A 23646-nucleotide genomic window follows, 5' to 3' on the forward strand; every position below is an offset into this window, starting at 1 on the left:
ATTTATACAAAATTTAAATTAATATATAGATTAAATGTTTTTTCACTTTTTGCTTTTTAAATCTCCTATGCGTACTAACCACAGGTCTGTTTTCGATACCTAAACTTTGTGTACTTTTCATTAAAAGTGTATATAATTCGAGATTAAATAATATACCATTTTTTTAAGTGCAAAATATAGAAGCAACTAAAACAGGCCTTGTATAAGATTATTGCAAAATAAATCTTTTAACTTGATATATATAATATATATAAATATATTAAATGCACAGTCGAATCGAATATGAGAAGTTCTCACGATTGAACTCACATTTATAGCTCACTCACATCGCTGCTGCTTAATTAATTATTATATAAAGTTACAAAATAAAATATCGTTAAACACTGAGTAATATACAAAAAAAAAATTAAACAAAAAAATGTATGAATGTGCCTGATAGATAGTAACACGCGAGTACGGTCAGTAATAAATAATAAAAGACCCGTCTAGATAGTGATTCTCGAAGACGGAATAAGTGTGTTCAGTGGAATCAGTCCGTATACAGTCAGCCAAAAATATAATACACGCGTACTCGGACAGTTCAACTTGTAATAGAATTTCACGACAAGCCTGGCACTTGTCTTGTTCGAGTCACTTTTTAACATTCTCTGATAAATTGCTCTCCCTCGCCATTACGCCTTAAACATCTCTCTTCCTTTCCTTACATCGTTATAAATTTTGTCTCATGTTGCAACAAAAAACACGCCATTCCACATTATGAAACAAGATCAATTTTTAACATACGTTCCTTTCGATTTTGTCAATCGATTCTGAGAGAAACAACAAATTTCAACAATCCTGATAAAAAAATACATTTCCCGATTACACCTACGGTTTACTTACATTTTATCGGTTCTGACAAGCTTAATTTCTCCCTGTGTTTCTCTTTTACGTTTTCCACATTATTTACATTGAATAATCGCAACATCATTAATCGTGTCTTCTTTAAGGCATCATTTATCACTTAACATTTCGCTATAACCGCTTCCTGTACAATAGTATCTCGATTTTAATCCAATGGAAATTAACGTCCGACAAGAAGGTAAATCGTAGAAAAATATGTACTCTTGAGCTTCCCATCGCTTGTGCTCGTAAAATCGAGGCCTTTAAGGAAAGGACACCAAAAAATTCCCATAAATCAACGCATCCTGGCGCACGCGTGTATGTTTCAAATAGAGCAAAAAAAAAACGACTATGAACTAACGAAGCGGAGAAAGATAGTGGTAGTATAGCAAGGTGCAGGAGAAGAAAGTGTTTTCCTGCATGTTCTTTTTTTTTTAAGAAAAAAAGGAGCAGCCATAGTCCATTACGTTTTTCCTTGTTATTTTTTTTAGTTTTTTTTTGTTTAAAAAGATCCCGCATTTACGTAGTTATCGAATCGTGACGGTAGTCATCGTCCGTTACCAGATAAATCAAATTACTAACTAGAATTAATATCCGTTATGTACAATGCAATAGTGTAGTAACGTAATAAATAAGCTCAACGCATAAATGTACCTACGGCTACTTAATATACTCATCACGTCTCAAACCTTATCTTTTTGTTCGAGGCGCGACAATTACAATGTGTTCGTTGCGCACTTCGATAAAAGAGGGCCGGGCCAACAATACAATATAATATACAATTTTCCACTCTGAAGAGGGCGTACAGTGGATAAAGAAAGTAGCTTTTTCTCGACAAAAAGAGAACTTTCAGCTTATAAACTCCCCTGGTAATTCCACTGCGAGCACGCGCGTGCCTTCAGCTATACCGCAGTAAGATTTTGTCCTTCGGAGCCTGAGGAACACCATTTACTCTCATCGAAAATATAGATAGGCTTCTACTACTTCCAAGATCGGAAACGAAACGATAAGTGAGATGACCAATTAACATAATTCGAGTCAAACCGTTTTATGCACTCATCCTCCATGCTTTCATTCGTGAGATTTAATGAATTCTTGTAAAAAAGAAAGTGAATCCGTTTAAGTGATCACGAGTCAGCTTTATGCTTGTGTTTGCATATACATATAGATATACATGAGTATGTATAGGTATATAAGTATATATATATACTACGTTAATAAAAACTAACTCTGTTCGTGTCACTTAAGGCACATTTCTTGGGATTTCACGCTATGCAAAAACGCGTGCGACTTCTCGAAGCTTTGGTTGCTAATGCCTAATAAGGTAGAGTTCAAGTATCTCCGGTTCGCATGATTATTCTTTTCTATCTATAGTTTGCATTAATAATGCAAATATATATATATATATATATATATATATATATGTATGTATATATATATATATACTTTATATATAAGATTTTAGTCTTTGTATCACCTTAAATCAAGAACAAAAGATGATCGTACACTTTTATCGAAGAGTCGCAATTCGACGCGTGTACCTTCTTCACACGAGATTAAGGCAGGCTGGGCTTACTACTCTCTTTCCTTTTATCTACATAACTCTTGTTTCATCAAGGAAGATTATGTTTTTACGGATCATTTACCAGGCTTAACAAGTGCTCTTTCCCAAACGGCTCCTTCGTTTTCTTCGTTTATCCCCTTTTCTTTCTGCATTCGCAGTAGTTCATTCCAACATTTGAGAAGTATTATTCAAACTAGGTTGTCCCCGAAAATTCATTTTTCTGGTCTCGTCACCGTCTGTGGGATCACCGTGAGGGATTTTGGAATTTTTGGCAGAATCGGAACGGGATTCGATGATGGCTTGGTCGTCACTTGTATGGACTTTGGCAAATTTAAATTGTGCAACAGGTTTTGCGTGGGGCTATTCTCGTTAGCCAGTGCTCTAATATCGCAAATCAGAGGTTCGAAATCGCCTCTCGACTGTCGATTCAACATTTCCTGTTGCATCCTCAGATGCTTTTGAAATTGGGTTTGCGCGGCTAGCTGAGCTTTCTGGTATTGCGTGGAGTTTTTCAAACTCTGTTGTGACGAGGCTGACATTGAGTTCGCAACAATGGATGACATATTACTTCCGGGACTACCCGCGGAAGACTTGTCGTTCAGCATTTGTTTCTGCTTCTTCAAATTCTGCAATCGCTTAAATTCAGGCTCGCTGAGTTGAAATACTTTACCACCACCACTACCGCCACTACTGCTGCCACCACCGCTTCCAACAGTGGAACTAAATTTCTGGCCATCTTTACGTTTCGCGGCAGCGTTTGCCGAGCTGGTCGACGGTAAATTCAGTCTTTGCAGGCTAGGTGGTGGTTTCTTAATGATCGATACTCCAGAATTTAATTTCAATACCTTCGGAGGATTCGATTTTGGCTGTGACGTACCCTTCATTGAACTCGTGCTTGGCAGCGACAATCTGTCACGTTCCATAACGTAACCTCCGCTCAATCGTCTAGAATTATTATATTCGCTGATCGGTTCTATGATCGGCTCATCCATCTTCTCGGGACCTTCGTAGGAGATCAATCTGTTTTGAACCGATGTCGAATAATTGATGGCGTTCCTCGAAGCGTTGGGAGCCAAAATCAAATCGCCCGATCTGTAGTATTTTTCCAACAGTATTAAATGCCTAAGAAATGAACTCTGGTTTCCGTAAGGCCTCTGCAGTTCTTGCCACAACATTTTAGTATCGCGATCGTACTGGATCATCGTCGCACACTTCTCCCAGCCCTGCGGAGTGATCTCTCGAACATTGGTAAATTCTACATTAGCGTGTAGATTCATTTCTTCCTCGCCTGGGAAAAGTGTGCGAACACTGATCGAAGGATTAGCACCCAATCGCTGAACTACCGGCGTTATATCGTTATTCGTTCTGGGCCTCTTTGGCAGTCTAGTTAAGGTCACTTCTTTGTCCATTGCAAGTATTTCAACCACCTCGTTAGAAGCGTCGCTGCCCGAGTTATTTGTCATGTAATCCTGAATGTCGAGCAGTCTTCTCTTCTTCAGCTTTTCCACTGTGCTTTCAAGGCCCACGAATTGGACCTCCGTTGACGCACTCATGTCTGTAGTGGCTTTAGAGCTACGTTCAATCTCCGTCTCGCTGATTTCGTTCTTACTTGTCGGCTCTGGCGTTGACTTTTCCGAATTTGAATTTGTCGTCTCTGGAGATTTCGGATTGCTGGTTTTTGTCGAGGGAACCTTTGTCTTTTTCCGCTTATCCTTGTCCCTCGACAATTGGCTCTGACAATCGTCCTCCTCGTTCTCTTCCACTTCAATGTCGTGATAGTGAAGGATCCTACGAAATTCAGGATAAAACACGATAAAAAACATTAAGCACATTTCCCATATCGCAGAAAATTTATTCGTTCGATTTACCGTTTACGATAGCTTTTGAAGAAGCTCTTGTGATTCACGCTCATATTTTCGACGTCCTTGTACTTGAGTTGTAGCTGAGTAAAGTAACGACAAAGTTTGCAAACAAAAGTTCCAGCGGCCAACAAAACTGGGATACCCTGTTGGTTCAATCGATCATTCAACTCGTCCGTTTCCGTACTAGCCAGCTGATGAGTATGATTCCTTGCCAATCTCCTTGTGCACAGTGCACAAGTGAGAAATCTTTCAATTTGTGAGTAATGACTAACGCAGAACGACATGGACGTGTGTTGACTCGACTCCCAATCTATGTCAATCTGTAAATTTCGGTTATGATTGAATATAGGGACAATTGTAGAGTCGAAATGAGAAGTCACAGAAAGCGTTACATACACTACTCACGTGAATTTGGAGGCCCTGCTTAATCTTAAGCAACCACCTTCGCTTAACATGATGCCTAGCCGCATCCCTACACTCTCGAACCGAACACTTGGAAACCATTAGTTGCCGATGCTGTTTTTGTGGTTTAGGTTGCATATTTGTAGGACTTAAATTGGCCTAGGAACAATAATTCAATGATATTTAACAGTTCAACAAGATTATATTATAAAACTGTAATCGTACTGTACTCCCAAAGGAGTTTGCAATTTTTATTCTCTGATTCTAAAAATAAATCCGTAAGATTTAATATCATCAAACTCAACATTCCAAGGATACGTAATAGTTTGTGAATTTATCGATTATATATGATACAATTTTCTACTAAGAGAAATTTATTTACCCAGTACCAGTGTTGGACAAAATGTAATTCAACGTGCAAGAAAATTTCGGTTATTGTAGTTTGATATTTAAATAAATTTAAAGCTACAATACTATTTTTATGTAATTTTACAATTAACATATACAGAGTTTACAAGTGTTTGAAATTAAGTTTTTACAATTTGAATTTATGTTAATTGAAAAAAAGTTGTCTTAATTGTAATTGCAATTGCATCTTGTCCAACATTGTCCCCCACAGTTCTCCAAAAGTTTAATACAAAATGTTCGCACCTTTCTATACACATGACGATAACAGGCGTCGCAAAGACACGAATCTTTCGTCAAGTGTCTCTCGATTGCCAAAATCTTTTTGCGCCTCTCATCAGATTTCATTTGTGCCAAGTGCATGGGAGTGTCCAAGCAACCAAATTTACCAAAACAGTAGCAACATACATCAGCGCACAGCCGTTCCGGATGGATGGAAAAAGACGATGATTTTTCTGGTATAACGAGTGATTGACGATCTTTCGACGATGCTTCTTCATTGTCCTCCTCTGTTTCGTGATGGAAAAAAGAAAGGGATTTTTTTTTTTTATCATCTTAAGCTCATCATATAACTATATGTTTCAATGTTATCAGGATAATTTGAATAATGAATTATTCAAAGAACCATATAAATAAAGGCGCATGCTGTGTTAAAAAATTACGTTCGTTCAAATAAACTTTACGAAAAGATCGCTGTGCAACAGGTGGCTTTTTCTGGGCAATAAAGATGATTAGAATAAAATTTGCTAATTTGCTCAAAAAGAAATGCAAAAGTCAGATCTTTTGATCAGGTAGAATTGATCAGCGATGCTTTCTATACATGAGTAAGAGAATAACTTTTCGTGTGAAGTGTGTGTATTATTGGTTTTAATAAAGCATCGAGGGAGAAGGAGTGATTAAAGTAGTTATTCCCACAACCAGGGGATTACCGCAAGAGTGTCTGTGGTTAGTAGTGAACTTTCGGTTCGCACCAGAGCTGCTATCTCCCAAACCACTGGTTCCAAACTGAAAAAAAGAAAAGAAATTAAGAATAGTCCCTTGGGGGGAATCGTTAAAAATATAAGATAAAAAAACATAATTAAGCTGAGTTTAATTATCCTACCAAAGATTAACGTTCTCTTACCTCCTTCTGTATGGTGTAAAACTCTGGCGCGTCGCCTTCACCGTCTCCCTTGCCTTGTTTCAGGACCATTTTCAGCGGGGACCGTGATCGTTTCTTGTCCTTCTCCTTCTGCACCCTGATAACGGTCTTCAAGGTCCCGCTGGAAACCGCGGAGCCTTGCTGTTCCTTTCTTGCTTTTTGATGATTCAATCTCTCCGCAGCTTTCTCCAAAGACTCCAATCCCAGCAACCGTAAAATAGACTCCTTTCGCTCTTTATCCTCGGGAGTCTCCAATATTTTAGTACCAATGGTACTACTGTTGGACGACTCACTGGAGTCCTCCTCGTCGTTCGGCTTGTTCTTACCATCGATACGTAGATCCTCACTGGCTTTGCTCTCCAAATAAACCTCGTTAACGTTATCACCAGCCATACTAGCTTTAACATTCCCATCGCTCGACGTTTCCCTAGAAACTATGGACTTGTCAGCCTCGCAGTCATCTTCCATCGCCTCGTCGTCCATCTTCTTAACATTGGAATCTCGCTCGAGGTTCGCTCTGTCTCTGCTCTCCTTCTCCAGCGGTACAGATTTATTCGAATCTTCGGAAACTAAAAACTGGCTAGAATCATCGGGACCCGCATCACAGCCTTCAACACCCAACTTACAACTGGTTCCCTCTTTCTTGGCACAATCCTTGGTTTCGCTGTTACCAAGGGTCTCAGAGTTTCGCGAGTTTGCTAATTTCTCGTTAACGCCCCCCTCGGCCATCCTCTTGCTGGGACGGTCGTTGACTAGGGACATTTCAGTATCGGCGTTCGGATCCTCCGTTTCATCCTTCATCGAGACATCCGAGTCCTCGTGACCTTCGTGTTTCTTCTTAGTCGAGTCGCCAGCAGCAGACGGATTCTCCCTGTTATTCTCGGCCACCAATCTCTCTACCTCGCGTGATATACTTTCCAACGTTTCGGAATCCTCGGTCTCTTCGATCACGCTACTCTGCTCGCCTGACTCCACCCGATGATGACCATGATGATTCTCCTTTCCTTCCGCAGGGGAGGAGGACTTCCTCTGGGGCTTTCCTTCGGATCCTGGTGAGTCCTGGAAGATACCGTCATCGTTCTCGTTGACTTCCTCCACGGGACTCTTGGACGGTCCTCGAGCATCCGAGGGCCTACGGGGAGGAGTCTCCTCGTCGCCGGCGCAGGAACCCGAAGAGTTAAAGCGGTCCAGGGTGTTACTGCTGTTATTATTGTTGCTACAGGTTTCGGAATTGCTGCTGGTCGTTCCAGATTCGACCACCACGTCCATCGGTGACTCTTCCTCCTCCTCCTCGACACCGACGTCGGTGTTCTTCGCGCACTCCTCGGCCACGTTCTCCTGGGACTCGCCGAGTCTCTTTTCGTCCTCTTCCTCCACCTCCTCCTCGTTCTCCTCCTCCTCTATGCCTTCCATCTCGCTCTCCTGGATATTCTGCGATTGTGTATCAGCTAATTCAATGTCGCCCATGACTAGTTTCTCAATTTCTTTGGCAGTATCGGCTACCTTGGGTACTGAATTGTCCGTGCTATCTGATTTAATCTCGATTTTAGATACGTTGGGCTTATCCTCCTCCCCCGTCTCCTCCAGGCCGAGCTTCTGTGAATCCGTGCTCAACGGGGCGATTACCTCCTCGATTTTGGGCACCTCGAAGCTCTTCCCAATTCCCAAAGCCTTCTCCGGCCCAAAAATCTTACTCTCGATGGATTTGGCAATGGTTAACTTAATATTCTCTATCATTTGATCGATTTGAGACTTGGGATTAGAGTCTGATTTGTCGGATGAGTAGAACGAGCTAACGGTCTTCTTCATGTCTATGTTTAGACTGCTTCTCCTTCCTTTTGGTCTGTCGACCAATTTTGATATGATAACGTCCTTCCTAATCTGCTCCGAGCTGTTGGTCTTGTTCAATTTCTTCTCGTCCTCGTCCACGTTTTTCTTAGATAGCCACACCTCACCGATATGACCAATCTCGTATGTAAAATTTTTTGAGTCATTCTCGGTGCTACGAGCTTTTGTCTTTGACCTCAAAGTTGGACCCACTTTTCCCACTACCATTTCGTCCTGGCCACTGTTATTATTGTACTCTACTACTGCTACACCCTCGTTGTCATCTTCACTAATCTTTGGCATCTCTGTTTTCACTGAACATGCTTCATCAGGACTTTTAACCACAGGCACTTGGGTTTCATTGCCATTGGATTCCGATGAGGAGGATTCCACATCCATGGCCAATCCTGCAGAATCTAAGCGTAAACTATCAGGATTTTGATCACACTTTCTTTGCTTACCATTGCGTAGAATCTTGTCGATGAAAGGGACAATGCCTTTCTTTCTGACTTTATTCACTTTACTTCTGGATTTTTGTTCTGCATCCATAGATGATTCCCCGTCGGAGGTAGCTTCTGGTTCCTCTGTTTCTACCTCCTTCTTTATCTCCACATCACTTATCAGATTATCACCGATTAGCATTTTCCTGCTTCTTGTTAGTTTCCCCTCTAAGTTTTGAGTCAACATCGATGCTATAACTTCATCGATTGTTTTGTCAATGGAATCGTTATGTTCGGTTGAGCCTTCGATACAGTCTCCTTCTTTGCCACTGGTTCTTCTACCTTTTGGTACCAGCTTGTATCGAAAGGCACTGATGTTGATCTTCCTATCTGTCGAGACTTTGGGTGATTTGGCACACTTGGAAGCTGTATCAATGATCGACAAAGTAGGCTTCCCCTTCTTTCCAAGTTTTGGACTGACTTTAGCAGGACTAACTTTAGTAGTACTGTCGGTTGTAGTCTCCAAGTCCTGAATATCGTCGCTTCCTGAATCCCCTAAATTTTTGGATGCAGTCTTGGTCTTCTTGGTCCTTAGGCTATTCTTAGCTCCTTTGTTAATGTCAGCTTCCTTTATTTCGCTTTCTGTACTGTTACTCTGATTTTCCAAAAGCTTTACATTAATATCGGCACCTTTTTCGCCTGTTTCGATAGACTGCTTTATTTTTCTTGTCTGAACACTTTTCTTAAGCTCAGAATTGTATCTTCGTATATTCTTATTTGGTACTTCCTTCTTAATTTTAATCTTAGATGCAATAATATTCCCTCTTTTAGTTTTTATCTTCTGTTTGTGCTTAAGGTTTTTAAGAGCTCTTTTACGTGGCAAACTAGCTTCTAACTTTGGAGGAAGCTGACTGCCTGTAGCTACTGCTTCCAATATTTCATGTGCGACTTGTTGATTCTTTAAAAATGTCAGTGCCTTGCCTTTTTTAGTCTTAGTTTCGTTAGATGGCAAGCCAGAGTCATTATTCGCCTTTTGCTTGGATTTTGAAGGCACTAAGGGTTTCTTTTCCCTGGATGCCATCTCACTTCCACCCACATTGGGCTCCTAAAATTTGACATAAAACTACAATTCTTTCGAGGAAAAGCAAATTAGCTTGATAATCTTATAATAGCAATAAAAAGCATGCAATAAAAGCAATAGGAAAGTTATTCCTAAAATATTTCAATATTACTACCCATGAGGAATAAAAAAATTTGTAAGGTACGTGAGAAGAAATTTACTTCAAGAAAAAAAATGTGTAAATTGTAACAGCAAAAGAGAAGTCTGCCAAAAATTATCCCTTCCCATGTAAAACATGTATACCTAATGAATATTTGCAAATGAAGACATATATATGCATGTATGTATACATATAAGTAAGTAGAGTGTGAATTGTGAATACAAGTGTTGGCCAATAGAAGCTACACTAGCACGCTTAACGTAAAAAGGCAAGTAATATGAGTTTTGGAAAGAAAGCAGCGTTTCAAGAAGCAAATTTCCTGGGCACCGAATGGGAAAAACTGCAGAATTCATGGTATCCACAAGTAGGTGAACGGCAGGTCGAGTAGTGGGGTTGATAGATGCGGCCCTGGCGGTCAGAAAAATTACGTGACAAACTTTGCATTTACACGAACACGGATCGAGCGCCTCTTTTCGGTAAAAAGAACGTCTCCGGAATATTTTGGCCGATAACGGCCAAATGACCAAAATGAGGCCAGAAATTTCTGTCCCACCAGCAAGTAGAGACAGCATTGTAACTCTGGAGCAGGAAAATCGGCCGGTTGGCCATGAGCAAGTATCGAAAATCACGCTAGAAATCATCGCGAAAAAGTAGCCACGAATAAACAAAAGGTTGCAGTCGATTGGAAACTTTGGTGGTTTAGTTCGGTCCAGCGGTAGGGATAAGGCCGAAAATTATGCATCTAAAACTTTGCAGGCTTGATGTACTTACCTCTGAGCCAAAAAATTCCCTCCAAGAACCGCGATTTCGATGGGAAAACGCGAAAAACAGTCTCGTGAAAAACACAGTCCCGTTGTAGGGTGTCTATACGCTGTCCTACTGTTTTCCGACTACCGCCACCTGACGGTAGAGCACGCGACCTCTCCCAGGTCCATAGTCCGTTCAGGCTAATATACCATTATGACTGATATGCGCGAGATTACCCCGATCGTATTCACCCCGATTTTTAACCCACCCCCGGCCAGTCTCAGGCTCGATTTTATGATTGACCAGAAAGTATGATGCCCCGGCTCTCTAACCGACCGGAAACCACCCTTCCGTGACTCTTTCTTCAGGCGGAAAACTCCTCGCTAATACCATTCAACAACGCGGCACTTTTCCTAATCCTATAAACTGTTCGCGATAACTGACCCCTCGCGTTGCTCCTTATATTTTGCCACGGAGTCCCCTTGAACTACGCCCAACGTACTCTTTGACTTATTTGCAAAGGCTTACAAGCAAACTCTTTCTACTCGAGGAAAAAATCACCGAGGAGCCGTGTTGCTCGTCGAGAGAACTCGATCGGACGCGCGAGTACGCGAAGGAAGACGCGCCCGTGCGCACCAATGGCGGACACCGACCCTTATTTACCGAACGCAAAATGGCCGCCCTTCGTCCAATTTTCGCACGCTCCGCACTTTCGACAGGGATTCTTCACGGTTTTACAAAGACCGATCCTGCAAGCAGCGCTCTGACAATAGCTTGCCAGGTAGCACCCTTTTAGCTTTATTACTTTCGTTCTTCCTACCTTTGAATAATCCCTTCTGCTCTCGGCTGACTACCTTCTTTACTCTCTCTCCCTCTCTCTCTCTCCCCCTCTTATTCTCTTTTTCTTCCTCTACCTATCTATTTATCTATCTGTCTATCTCTTTCGTTCTCTCTCTCATAAAATATTAACATTAAAGGGCTTGCCACACGTGTCGCCTGCAAATTCTTTTCTTTACTTTCGAATCTTATTATTTTTTGTCTCCTTATTTCTTTTATTCTTCTAATTTCTTTCATATAATTTATTTCGGAATTTTCTTTTAGCTTTTTTAATCCCTTTTACCTCTCTGTACTTTTTCTTTCCCCCCTCTTTCACTCTTCCTATGAAAACTCAGCATTAAAGGGCATTACATACATTTTTCTCTATACCCACCTATTATGGTTATCTTTCCTATTTTAATCAAATATCATTTAAGAGGACTAAACTGTTTGAATTATTTTAATAATACTTACATTTAATTAGGTCCAAAAGAGAAATGCCAGATTTAATGCTTCACCACAATATTCGAATACACTTAAATATCCAGAATGCGAAATATCAAAAGATCCAAATGAATGGAAATATGTCGAATGGACGTTGAGACCAAAGATTATAGCTGAGCCACCGATGGATAAGTTAAATTTACCATCAGGATGGGTACCGCCTACAGGTACTATAATTTCTAATGTTTGTCGTATAGCTGTTGCAACTTGATTATTGGAAAGGACAGTGTTTTCAGTATGTTTATATTTTTTTCAGCTTCTCCAAATGATTATCCGTATTTCATCAGACGGACTAAAAATCACATGCTTCCTGTTCATTTATATATAGGTTTTAGAGGATATAAAAGAGTTACCAGAATTAGTAGAATAGAGGGAGATATTTGGGCTTTAGAAGCAGAATTAAAAGTTCATATCGAACAGAATAGGCAAAGAGTAATTGGCAGTCAAATTAATGAACCTGCATCCACAATTAAATTTAGAGGAGATCATGTTAATCTTGTGAAAAATTGGCTATTAGAAAAGGGATTTTAGGTTTGGAAAAGTAACTTTTATGTTTTAAAAAAATACTGCAAAGTTTTTATCAATAACTCTCCTAAATAAATTCTTGCATTATTTTAATTATGTTTACTAAATTAAGTTAAAAAAAAAAGCATTACAATAACATGAGACTGTGTGACATTTAATATTAATGGTGAAATTGTACCAGTAAAAGCAAAAATAAAATTGGAACCTATAAGTATCTTCATTGATTCAAGGTGTATTAAGACTTTTTCATTGATGTTTGACATTACATGACTTTGTCTTTATTTTTCCTTTTATAATAAAATTTTATTTTAATCCACGATCTTATTTGAAGATTTTTCCTTGATTGAATTTCCGTCCCTCTTTATCAGTACCAGTCCAACTAAGATATTGTTGAACCAATTTCTTAGTTTCCTCTTTCTCAGGATCCAGCTTTGTCCAATTGTAGGATTCGTAGTCCACTTGCCAGTCAGGGGATAACTGCAAATTGCAATTAATGACATGTATCAAAGTCATTCTTGTTGTATTTTTCTAAATAATGGCATACTCACTGTGAAGGCAAGTTCTTGACCACGCCAGACCCAAATACCGCTAATGGTACTGTCATTGTCGGTTCCAAATAAACAAGCGCTAGCAAATGCTTGCTTTCTCATTTTATCTAACCGTTGATACATCCCACTAATAAGATTACAAGACATAAATACCTAAAATAAGTTTAAACAAATCATAAGATTATTGATCCTTCTATTATAATTGTATTTTTTCATAAATATATATCTTAACACCTTTGTTAATTCATTATTATATTTGTATTCCCCAAACCAAATGCTGTAATGTTTAGGGTCGAATTTTTGCCAGAAATATGGGATAGACTTTGACTCATCTTCATTGGAGTAGCATCGTTTAAAATCGTCAAGGTCGAAAGTACCTTTTGGTAGACTGTCAAATGGATTTGATGTTTTAGGCTCTGCTGCTAGTGCAGCTTCTGCTGGATCAAGCTCCTCTTCTTTTGGTTCTTTTGGCTCTTTCTTTGATTCTTTTGCTTCTTTTTTCTGCTCTTTTTCCTTCTTCTCTTTCTTTGAAGACTGTACAAAAAAGTGTTATTCTTTTGTGAATATATGGATTCTTATAAGTAGAACAAGAGAAACTCACTTTGCCCTGAGTCTCTACAAATTTCTTAGGGTCGTATTCGAGGGTCTTATCAGCTAATTTGAAAGCCCCTAGTACAGCAATAGATTCAGGCTGATGAATAACAGTTTGGAACCAGCGGTTAACATTCTGGTATGGTTTGCGTAGGCTAGGCTCCAAAACATATTGATACAAATGTAGTAAAGTCATAGCTACACTGATGTCAGCCAAGGTTATTCTTTCCCCTACCAAGTAGGTTTTTGTAAGTAAATGAGTATTAAGAGCAGCTAATGCCTTATCGACATCATCCTTGGCATGTTCAAGAGTCTAGAAAATATAATTTATTTTTTTTCAGTATGATGTACTGTAACTGTCAAATGCAAGTTTTTTATTGTTTTAACTGAAATATGTATTACAACTATATGACTCTATATACACGTATGCATATAGGATCAACATAGCTGTAACATTTCTGTATCTCCTATTGTTACAAAAAAAGGTTTTTAGAACACCTTCATTGCCTTTGAAGGAGAACATGCAGCTTGAACAAAATGATAATTTCCTTACTTGCTTCTTGTATGGCATAATTCCGAATAGAGGAAAAACCCAAGCACAGCTTGCTGGTAATATCTCAGAGTCTGCAAATCCTAGCCATTGGATAATTTCTGCACGTTCTAAGTCAGTTTTTCCTCTAAGCTGTTCATTGGCAACTGCAAAAATTATTGTTACCCTATTTAATCACTGAAATTCTCTTTATATTAATTTAAACCAAAATAGTACCATAATATGCGATAGCATTGCTTTCTGTGATACATTTTCCATCTATCGTCTCAAAGCTTGGAACCTATAAAAGTCAATACTTCTTTAATCAACTATCAGAAATTCAACAAACATTTCTATTAAAATTTATAGAAATAAATCATTTATGGCAAAACTAATATTTTACCGTACAAAACTCATGCCAGCTGGCACTAACTTTAATTTATAAATGGTACATAAAGGAGTGTAAAATAATTATTACTATGACAAATTTACTCACTTTTCCCAGTGGAAACTTTTTGAGAAAAGCCTCGGTTTTGTTAGTTTCACCAAAGACAAAATCTTCGGCTACTTTTATCTGAGCGCCAGAATATTGGGCTGCTATCAGCGCCTTGTAGGCTCTGAAATTTCCCGGATACGTGTAAAGTGTCTGAAAAAAATGTGCATTTTATTAGATATATTGTTACTCAAAATTCGTATTTAACGTTTCATATTTCAATAGTTTCAAGCTATCGTGTCGATGTTTAATGCTGAAAATTTCAATTAAATTCACTTACACCAGACGCCATTGTATCCTGCTACGGAAAAAGGAAGTCGAAGACCGGTTATTTGAGATACTGCTTGTGAAATGCGAATACGGTCAATGGCTAACAATAGAAAGGAAGATACGCTCGCTTTCACAATTTATGTGTTGTGATGGTCGCAAAAATTGTATTCGAACGTTTTTTTGATAATGATTTGAAAGGGGGTGCAGGGCAAGGGGTAACAGACAAAAAATTGACCGAAGTAAATTTTCTCTCTACTCTCTAGTCTCCACACACGGGCACATATGCTCCCATGATCCGGATATGACGTCAAAACTGTATAGTTTTTAATTATTTAAAAAAGCATGAGTGCAACTCGGTGTACCCTTATCTCTGATTAATAATTAAAAAGCTTGCTAAATTTATATTGGTAATATGTTAAATTAACTCATAGCATTATAAAAAACTCGAAATTATTAAAGACATATAAATGACGCAAAGCGTGAGTTTGATTTAGCCGCTTTCTTATTTGCACCAAATTTGTACATTATATACACTGTAGGAAATTGAGGGAATGAATTGAAATCGTCGTTTTTGTGGTAGTATGTACTACAGTGTGATATGAGTAGTAGAGAAAATGTATGTAGTACGCGGGCGGAGTGAAGTTAGCTGAAAGATAACCGAATCAATTTTCCCGCAGCATATAAAACTGGGATTATTGGGAAGCAGAGACTTTTGCAAACAATTGTAGCTTTAAGTTAAAGTCAGGCTCATTAGCCGTCATTAGGTTGCATTCAAATTCACAACCGCTCCGTAAATTGAATTTCGTCAATCAAATGTAAGTGTGTAGTGTTCAATGAACACTCACTGAGTTGAGTGCCCAATTTTAGGACATTTTCCACTTAAGGCCAAAAACGCTCACAATGTATAATACCTGTCACATGAACTATTGTAATATGATCGTTTTGGGCCTTAAGTGGAACGCGTCTGTAGAGTTCGAACATACCACTTCGTATGTACCTCCATGGGTAAAAATATAACCTTTGCCCATACTCTATATTATCATAACTAGACTATAATAAATAATGGAAGGGCCAGTTTACCATCCATTGGTAAAATTTATCTGCTGGTAGTCTGTAAATAATTATTTTATTGCTACCTACTGGCAGTTGGCACATTTATTTTTTGTCTTTTTTTATGCAGGGGTTTAAACGATTATAATAAGTTACGAGTATACTGGTTTGTTGTAAATATAAAATGTAAAGCGTAAAATATTATAATACTGATATTGTATAAATGTCTCCTAAACGACTACATCAAACATAAGGTATTTGCTGCCAATAAATAATATAAATAATATTCTAATATATATGTATTTTAAATTCCGGGCACCCGGCTTGCCGTATACCACGAGGTACATAACCGCAATTTTCCTTTTGTGTACAGCATGTATGGGAGAATACCAACTCATTGCCCAATTTGTTTAAACAATGGCTTAAAGTGCAAAATAAAAGCAATACAAATAAATTTTCAAGAAGCTGTATGGGCGTGTGAATCAGCAACTGTAAGTTATTATTTTTGTATTGAAATAACCATTTTATTTATATTGTATTTGTTTGCATTTTTTCTATTATTTCTGTAATTAGTGTCTGTGGCCATTTGGATATAGAGACTGTACATTTATACCAAGAGTCGTTGGTGAAACCTGGTCTTGCTATTGGAATAATTATAAAGCACAAGATGTCCAGACAAAAAAACATGATGAATTACAAGACATCAATATTGAAAGCAGCAGAATCAGTCATTTGACTCTACCTCAAGAAAAGTTGAAAGAATGTGAAAATATAGATATTCAAGTTCAAGAAAATATTGACAATTTAACATCTTTAAGTGAGGATAGTATTTTTAATAGTATTTTTGAGGAAAATCCAATCTCTGAGCAATTAAACAACTCAGTAACAATCTTAGATACAGATGTAGTAAGCAGTAATGGGACTTTTGAGTCTGGTCTTTTAAGTACAGTAAGCTGCACAAATTATCCTGTTTTTGTCAGTTCTGATGAAAAAAAGGAAGATAAATCAATTAATGAAAATAATTTTGTTAAAGTTTTGGATAATCAATGTCTTGAATTATCACAAAATGCAGTCACCTTTCCATTTAGTACTCCTGATATAAAAAAGGAAACAATTCAAATAGATGGTTTACCTCCAATTACCGTAGCTTATCAGGCACAAGATGTAAATATAGTTTCTAAACCTTCACAACTAGAAAATACATCAGTAGTAAGAAAGAAAAAACGAAAACTTTCTGATAAAACCACATTACATAGAAGTATGGAATGTATGAAGTATGAAAAATTTAGTTTCAGTGCTATTAAGCAACAAATGATGTTATCTAAGAAAGATGTAATTAAAACTAAAAATGTTGAATCACCTGCAACAAATTCTACTGATTACTTTGCTCCTCACATAAAAATTAAGAAGGAAGAGAAATTTGAACCAACTGAGTCTCCAGTTAAATTAGTAGTAGATAATACAGAGCATTTGGTTAAAAAAGAAGAGCTTGTGATCAAAAAAGAAGAGCCTGTGGTTATAAAAGAAGAGTCTATGGTTAAAAAGGAAGAACCTGTGGTTAAAAAGGAAGAGTCTACGGTTAAAACGGAAGAGTCATTGGAGCCTATTCAATCTGATATTCATTTAACAATTAGTAGTGTTTCAAATTCCATAAACTCTATAGATACTAATAATTGTAGTACTAATTTAAATATTGATTCATTATTGAATGACTTTTTAAGTACTGTACCAACCGTACCTGATGATATAAGCGACGACTGGCTAACATCCTTATTAATTTGAAATTTTATTTATTTTTAATATAATTATTTTTATAAAAAAATATATTTATGTTAGCAGTGAAAACTTAAGGATTGTGATTTTTTTTTATAATTTCAAAAATAAAAATACATGTTTGTTAAAACATTACATTCTTTACTTACACTTAATTAAACTGTTAACATTACTAAATAATACTATAATGATAGCGTAAAACAACCTAATTTTGATACTCAAAAACGTGTGAATTGAACTCAACTCAAGCTCGGCTTTATTTGAGTTGGTTCGAATAGTGTAGGCTTTATAATGACCACAAAGTGTAGTTTCTCCAGTCGAATTCGATTCGCAACTATGATTACGGCTGTAAAAGAACAGTTTTTATTAAAAAAGCTGGTGCAAAATATATTTTGCAAGATAAAGATTTTATATAGCTACACTCCTATCAATTGCTCATGAATACTTTGGCTCTGACATTAGCTGCTCGCCGTTTTGCAGCATTCACAGTATTTTTCATTAACATAGCAACAGTCATTGGGCCAACTCCACCTGGAACTGGTGTAATAAATCCAGCAACTTCTTTAACACTTTCAAAATCAACATCACCCACTAATTTCTTCTTACTATTTTGTAAATCTTTTTGAATAATTGCTACATCAATGATGCAAGCTCCTGGTTTAACCATTTCTTGTGTAATCAAATGTTCTCTTCCTGCTGCCGACACTATCAAGTCAGCTGATTTTGTAAATCTAACTAACTCTGACTTAGGTGTGTACCTATGACAAATTGTTGTGGTCATATCTAAAGCTCCACTTTCTCCTATAATAACAGAAAATTAAAAATTATCTTTAGTAAGTATGCAATGGTCAATTAAAAATTAAAATTTTTTACCTTTGCTGTCAGCATGAAGCAACAAAGCTATTGGTAGACCAACATGTTTTGACCGTCCAATGATCACTGCGTTTTTCCCAATAGTATCAAAATGTATTCTTTTTATTAATTCTACCACAGCCAGTGCAGTAGCTGGAATAATACTAGAATTGTTTAGAGTAAGATTTCCAATGTTTGTTGAATGAAAACCATCAACATCCTTTTCTGGTATTATAGCTTCACAGATTTCTCTTTGCTCAATTCCCTTAGGTAAAGGCAACTGAACCAAAATTCCATCTACTGAAGGATCTTCGTTCAGCTGAACTATTTGCTGAATTAACTGTGCTTGAGTTATTTCGTCATCCATAGAGATAGTATTACTTTCAATCCCTAATAAGTGTAGTAAAATGAAACAGATAAAATGACAAAATCAAATTATAAATATTAATATAGCTTCAAAACAATACTTTACCTATAAATTTAGCAGCATTCATTTTATTTTTAACATAAACTTTACTTGAAGGATCATTCCCAACAAGTATTGCCACCAATTTAGGCTTTTTATACCCATTGTTAATCCAAGTATCAACATTTTGTTTGAGCTCTTTTTTTATTTCTTCTGCTATTTTCTTACCATCGATCAAAATTGCACTGTTCCTGAGAAAATTCAAAGGTTCTACTTGTTTCAATTCAAAAGTAACAATTCTTATTAAGCTAATTGGTATAAAACTTATAAAGAAAACCTAGATTTAAACTTACAAGATTTGAGAAGTATGCAGTTTTTTGAAATAAGAAGTATTGGTGGAAAAAATATTTTTCAAGGAGAGCATCTTAGTTCTTATTCTTCCTCTGTCGAGCTGTGATGAAACAGTAAATAGATTTGACCGCACGTGTACTGCTTTTTACGTTATAATACTAAACTGGTTGACGACTTGTGCAATTTTTGTTTTCTCTACCGTCTTCGTAATACGAAACTGTTATCGTTAAACTGATATAAACAGTACGTGTAGAGTATTCAACAGATATCAATTTGTTCGAGGCTATGAACATTATGGCCTATGTTGCCACCGGTTGTATCTTTTGGAACCATAACTAACTGCTTTCCGTTACTTCTTATTTTTCTTTATTGCAAAACTGGTTCAACATTTGCAATTGCCTTTCCATTTCCCCCTTAAACAAATCAAATTTAATAAACTTTCACCGTGGGCAGTGCGGACTGCAGAGTGCAGTTCCTGCAGCTGGTGAGCCGGTGCAGGCGGTGGCGGTGCAGGCGCAGGCCGCCCGCCGCAGCCGCAGCGCCCGCAGCCAGTCACTCTCGGGTCGACTCACTCTAGCTCTGTCTCTCTTCCACCTCATAGTTCGGTACTTCGCCGTCAGGTGGCTGGCTCGCGTAGCGACTTTCTCGCTGGTAAAATTTTGCCTGTGAGGAGTGTGAGGTACTTAAGCCGCGAGTCACGCTTGTTCGCTTTCTCGACTATGTCGTCGAGACTGGTCGAGACCCTGGAGACAATATTATATAATTAATTTTTGACAATAGAGCATATGATTGAAGCTTTGTATTTAAAGTACTCTATGAATACCATTAAATTATCGTATCTTCATGCAAAATGTAGGCTTCAAATTAAAATCATAATAAATTTAGTGCAATGATGCTGTGTAGGTAAATTTATTTATTATTGCAGCTAATTCTTGATCGTTTATGACGAGTTAATGAAAGAATTGTAGTCAATGTTTAAAAGGCTGTTTTGCTTTTGTCATATGAAGTCAACGCTGTAGCGCAGGCGACAAGGTTGCCATTTCTCATGCGGCGGGCTCGGGTTCGAGTCTTGGCGGAGTTTAAAATTATTTCATTTTTTTTCATTACAAGGATCTTTTTTTTGATAACCATTATCTTATTGGACTCAATAAAAAATAAAAAAATACATTTGTTAGCAGATTAATACAAAAACATTGAGTTTATTATACCTCGATTCATTATTTGTTATTATAAGAACGCATTTTTTGTATTTATTACCAAATCAAATAAATTAATGAATAAATGTCAGCATTTTACAATAATTAAAAACTAATTTAGGAAAAATATTTTGATTTGCTTCGAGTTTTTGGGTAAAAGCAGCATTTAAGAGACACAGAAAGTTTCGAGAATCAACATGGCTTCACTGACTGAGGTCTGAGTGTGACGGCCAGACCGGACAGTCGGACACTTGGGCCACTCGGATGTCGGTACCAATAAGGTACCATGTGGAATGGTGGGATTTACTCTGTATCTACGTAAATAGGCTTTATGTATCATCGTTGTAGAAACTGACTTTCTGCAAAAAAGATGGTAAGGTAAACAAATAAATGTTTTTTCAATAGGATATTAGGACTTATGGTTATTCGAAATACAGATCGACATTGGAGCCTTGTGAAACACACACAGATCAAATGGCCAAAGTGTTTCAACAAAAATTTTCTGGTCAAGCATTCACTGTGGGCCAGCAGCTGGCTTTTCAATTTGAGAATAAAGGTTGCTCCGTTTAGTTGTAACAAATTAAGCATTTCTGGTTTATGTTCCTATAATTTGGAAAGGAACATCTGTAGTCGTTCATTATGCTCTACTGACTTGACTAAATGCGTCAAGTGCAACAATGTTTTTATGCCAATACTATAAGTTCTGAAACAAGTGGAGAATTCATAAAATAAATTATATACATGATTTCATGAAAAATATCAAATTCAACTCACCGTTGCCATTCATTTAGTTTCGCCTGCAGTAACGGTAACTCGCTGTTTCGGAGTAAATTAACTTCTTCGCACACGCGTATGATGTAATCAGCCTGGAAAATCTCTGGCACATAAATTTCAATTGTAAATGCTGATAACATGTCCATCTCGTCCAACACTTTTCTGTAAAATAAAATTCATGAAAAGTTTAAAGAGAATCTTCGAAAATCGGGCCAAGAAAAAGAAGCAGAAAAATATGTTTTACCTGTTGCTGGTTGTACAGAGTATTAATAATTTACGGCCACATGGTGGCTGTTTTCTCAATAAAAATTTAAATGCTTGTAAGATTAAATTCGAGTTACTAGGACCAATCGGATTATAATCTAACAAATTCTCTATATCGTCAAACAAAATGCAGCTGAGCTCAAAGTAATATGCATCATTGAATATCTAGAATATTTAATTATTCGTTAATAATGTTCTTCGACAGATTAATATTATAATACATTGATAGTCAAGGATATATAAAATTAAGAGGAGCTCACTTTTTTTATCGCTTCGCATTTTGCAGATTCGGTAAAGCCAACCATGTCCTCAGGTGTGCAAACTTTAATGAAGGGAAAGTTTGAAGTTTTGGCTATATGAGCAGCAAGTGCAGTTTTTCCAGTTTTAGGTGTACCTTCCAGAAGTACGACTGCACAACGTGAATCACTCGAGGAACGAATCATTTCAACAATCGGATTGACGCTTGACAGGATATTCTTAATAGGTGGACCCCAAATAATGATCCCATCTGTCAATAACTGGTCTAACTTTTTTGAGCTACAGCCGAATGCCTGTGTAAATCATTTTCAATAAATGCATATTCTACTACAAGAATCTTTACTAATATAAGACAATGTTAATTTTTTTCTATAATTATATAGATATGTATGTAAAAAGTGAAAAAGAGTACGCACTGGATTAATATCATTGCTTAAGGCATCTAAGAAGTCATTTCTTGAAACCATCGATGTTTCCGTTGCAGCTGAATCCAATTCTGCAACTGTATTGGAAATTTTCATAAGACGAAATATTGTAGTACTTTGTGCCGCTCTAACCAAATCTTCCAATTCGGCGCCAGTAAAATTTTTCGTCTTTTCTGCCAACTCCCTTAAATCAACATCAGATGAGAGATTATCATTTTCTCTCATGGTGGCTGTATGTATTTGTAATATTTGGAGTCTTCCATTTTCGTCGGGCAAATTAATTTCCATTTGAACCTTTTAAAAACATTGTTAATTATTAATAAATGATACAAATAAATAGGATTGTGTAAATTGTATTAATTACCTCCAATATTCCCGGCCTGAGTAAAGCTTCATCAATCATATCTCTTCTATTAGTCGTACCAATGACAAGAATATTATTCAGCTGTTCTACACCATCAAGTTTACAAAGTAGCTGATTAATAACTGCATCATGTATTTCAGTGTTTCCAACAACACTACCTCTCGGTTTACATAATGCGTCAATATTTTCGAGAATGATAATATACAATCCACTCTTAGGGCCCATCTGAAAGTATTTTTACTCTTAACACAGATCTATTATACGAAAAATTAACTTCGTTTTCAGAGTATTAAATAAACAAAAATTTTTTTTAAAAATTGCTTACTCTTTTCTCCTCTTCCTCTGCATCGGCGAATAATCTTCTAATGTGAGCCAGGGTCTTTTCAATATTTTCATATAACATTTCATGACTATCAACAATGATCGGTTTTCTGACAGTATTTAAAATAGAACAGATTTTTCGGGCGATTAAAGTTTTACCAGTACCAGGTGGACCATATAATAATATTCCTCTCGTGTGTTTCATACCAAGCTGCGTTAGGACTTCGAAGGGGAGAAATCGGGAAGCAATTGCTCTTCTGAATATAATGTTCAATTCCTTATCTAAGCCACCAATTCCTATGTTCTGAAAGTCCCACTCTGGATTGATAATAGATCGACGGTCCATTTTTGCTTTTGATTTTCGAACAAGATCTAAACTTGAATTTTCAGCTTTTTCAGACTTAATCACAATTTCAATCAAACGGCGTGCAGTGGTTTGTACCGAGGGGCGTTGTGAGGCCAGGGTTAATAGCAACGCTACTATAGTGAAGGTCACCTTGGACTGGCTTGGACTCGTTACCCCTTCGACCATGAACCCCTTGGACATAGAGAATGGCTAGTGCTCGCGCATGTGGAAAATAGTGGGAGAATATGATCAGACACACTGATTGGCTGCGCTGCAAGCAAATGGGTGTGGTCTGACTTAGTCCTGCCAGTCATGCTTGGAAGAAGAATTAAGGGGATCCATTGCGCGTCGAGAAAGTACTTCCAAATTATCTTCTACAATTTTAAAAATTTGAATATATTCATAGGGACCAAATTGGCTCGTATTGATCTGCTTAATTAACGTAAAGGCTTATTTTTTGGATTAAAAAAAAAAATTTTTTTAAATCGGATATTAATAAT

The 23646-nt window shown here is 37.2% G+C and overlaps 6 protein-coding genes across 13 annotated transcripts; 2 read left to right on the forward strand and 4 right to left on the reverse strand.

Moving 5' to 3' along the window:
• Positions 1-1209: 1209 nt before the first annotated feature.
• On the reverse strand, positions 1210-10817 carry east (enhanced adult sensory threshold). Of its 3 annotated transcripts, XM_066737523.1 has the most exons (7): positions 10515-10817; positions 6239-9628; positions 6045-6120; positions 5362-5624; positions 4705-4869; positions 4315-4628; positions 1210-4234 (listed from the first exon to the last, which is right to left on the reverse strand). In XM_066737523.1, exons 2-7 carry the CDS (start codon positions 9602-9604, stop codon positions 2659-2661), a joined length of 5760 nt encoding a protein of 1919 aa, XP_066593620.1. In that variant the 5' UTR covers positions 9605-9628; positions 10515-10817; the 3' UTR covers positions 1210-2658. The 3 variants fall into 3 exon arrangements, with proteins under 3 accessions (XP_066593620.1, XP_066593622.1, XP_066593621.1); XM_066737525.1 differs by lacking the exon at positions 10515-10817 and having other exon boundaries at positions 4714-4869; positions 6239-9634; XM_066737524.1 differs by lacking the exon at positions 10515-10817 and having other exon boundaries at positions 6239-9634.
• Positions 10818-10989: 172 nt separating this feature from the next.
• Positions 10990-12654, forward strand: mRpL49 (mitochondrial ribosomal protein L49). 2 transcript variants are annotated; one of them, XM_066737534.1, is made up of 3 exons: positions 10990-11271; positions 11791-11977; positions 12067-12654. In XM_066737534.1, exons 1-3 carry the CDS (start codon positions 11164-11166, stop codon positions 12339-12341), a joined length of 570 nt encoding a protein of 189 aa, XP_066593631.1. In that variant the 5' UTR covers positions 10990-11163; the 3' UTR covers positions 12342-12654. The 2 variants fall into 2 exon arrangements, with proteins under 2 accessions (XP_066593631.1, XP_066593632.1); XM_066737535.1 differs by lacking the exon at positions 10990-11271 and adding an exon at positions 11392-11708.
• On the reverse strand, positions 12591-15050 carry eEF1gamma (elongation factor 1-gamma). Its single transcript, XM_066737528.1, has 8 exons — positions 14777-15050; positions 14500-14649; positions 14241-14304; positions 14028-14170; positions 13485-13787; positions 13118-13417; positions 12884-13036; positions 12591-12812 (listed from the first exon to the last, which is right to left on the reverse strand). Exons 1-8 carry the CDS (start codon positions 14786-14788, stop codon positions 12657-12659), a joined length of 1281 nt encoding a protein of 426 aa, XP_066593625.1. The 5' UTR covers positions 14789-15050; the 3' UTR covers positions 12591-12656.
• Positions 15051-15920: 870 nt separating this feature from the next.
• LOC136779760 (uncharacterized) lies at positions 15921-17599 on the forward strand. The gene is made up of 3 exons (XM_066737526.1): positions 15921-16070; positions 16190-16307; positions 16390-17599. The coding sequence occupies exons 2-3, from the start codon at positions 16191-16193 to the stop codon at positions 17596-17598; spliced, it is 1326 nt and encodes a 441-aa protein (XP_066593623.1). The 5' UTR covers positions 15921-16070; position 16190; the 3' UTR covers position 17599.
• Positions 17600-17718: 119 nt separating this feature from the next.
• On the reverse strand, positions 17719-19755 carry Nmdmc (NAD-dependent methylenetetrahydrofolate dehydrogenase). Of its 5 annotated transcripts, XM_066737532.1 has the most exons (6): positions 19201-19755; positions 18914-19098; positions 18463-18831; positions 18196-18390; positions 18010-18126; positions 17719-17935 (listed from the first exon to the last, which is right to left on the reverse strand). In XM_066737532.1, exons 1-5 carry the CDS (start codon positions 19269-19271, stop codon positions 18017-18019), a joined length of 930 nt encoding a protein of 309 aa, XP_066593629.1. In that variant the 5' UTR covers positions 19272-19755; the 3' UTR covers positions 17719-17935; positions 18010-18016. The 5 variants fall into 5 exon arrangements, with proteins under 5 accessions (XP_066593629.1, XP_066593630.1, XP_066593628.1 ...); XM_066737533.1 differs by having other exon boundaries at positions 17721-18120; XM_066737531.1 differs by having other exon boundaries at positions 17721-18126.
• A 1242-nt stretch (positions 19756-20997) lies between these two features.
• LOC136779519 (vesicle-fusing ATPase 2-like) lies at positions 20998-23332 on the reverse strand. Its single transcript, XM_066737141.1, has 7 exons — positions 22805-23332; positions 22480-22704; positions 22107-22409; positions 21693-21983; positions 21413-21597; positions 21169-21330; positions 20998-21097 (listed from the first exon to the last, which is right to left on the reverse strand). The coding sequence occupies exons 1-7, from the start codon at positions 23330-23332 to the stop codon at positions 20998-21000; spliced, it is 1794 nt and encodes a 597-aa protein (XP_066593238.1).
• Positions 23333-23646: the final 314 nt, after the last annotated feature.

This window comes from Prorops nasuta, unplaced genomic scaffold (assembly GCF_024137725.1).
Source record: "Prorops nasuta isolate Cenicafe-Biocafe unplaced genomic scaffold, Cenicafe_Pnas_1.2 PNAS00017, whole genome shotgun sequence".
NCBI classification, from domain to species: Eukaryota; Metazoa; Arthropoda; class Insecta; order Hymenoptera; family Bethylidae; genus Prorops; species Prorops nasuta.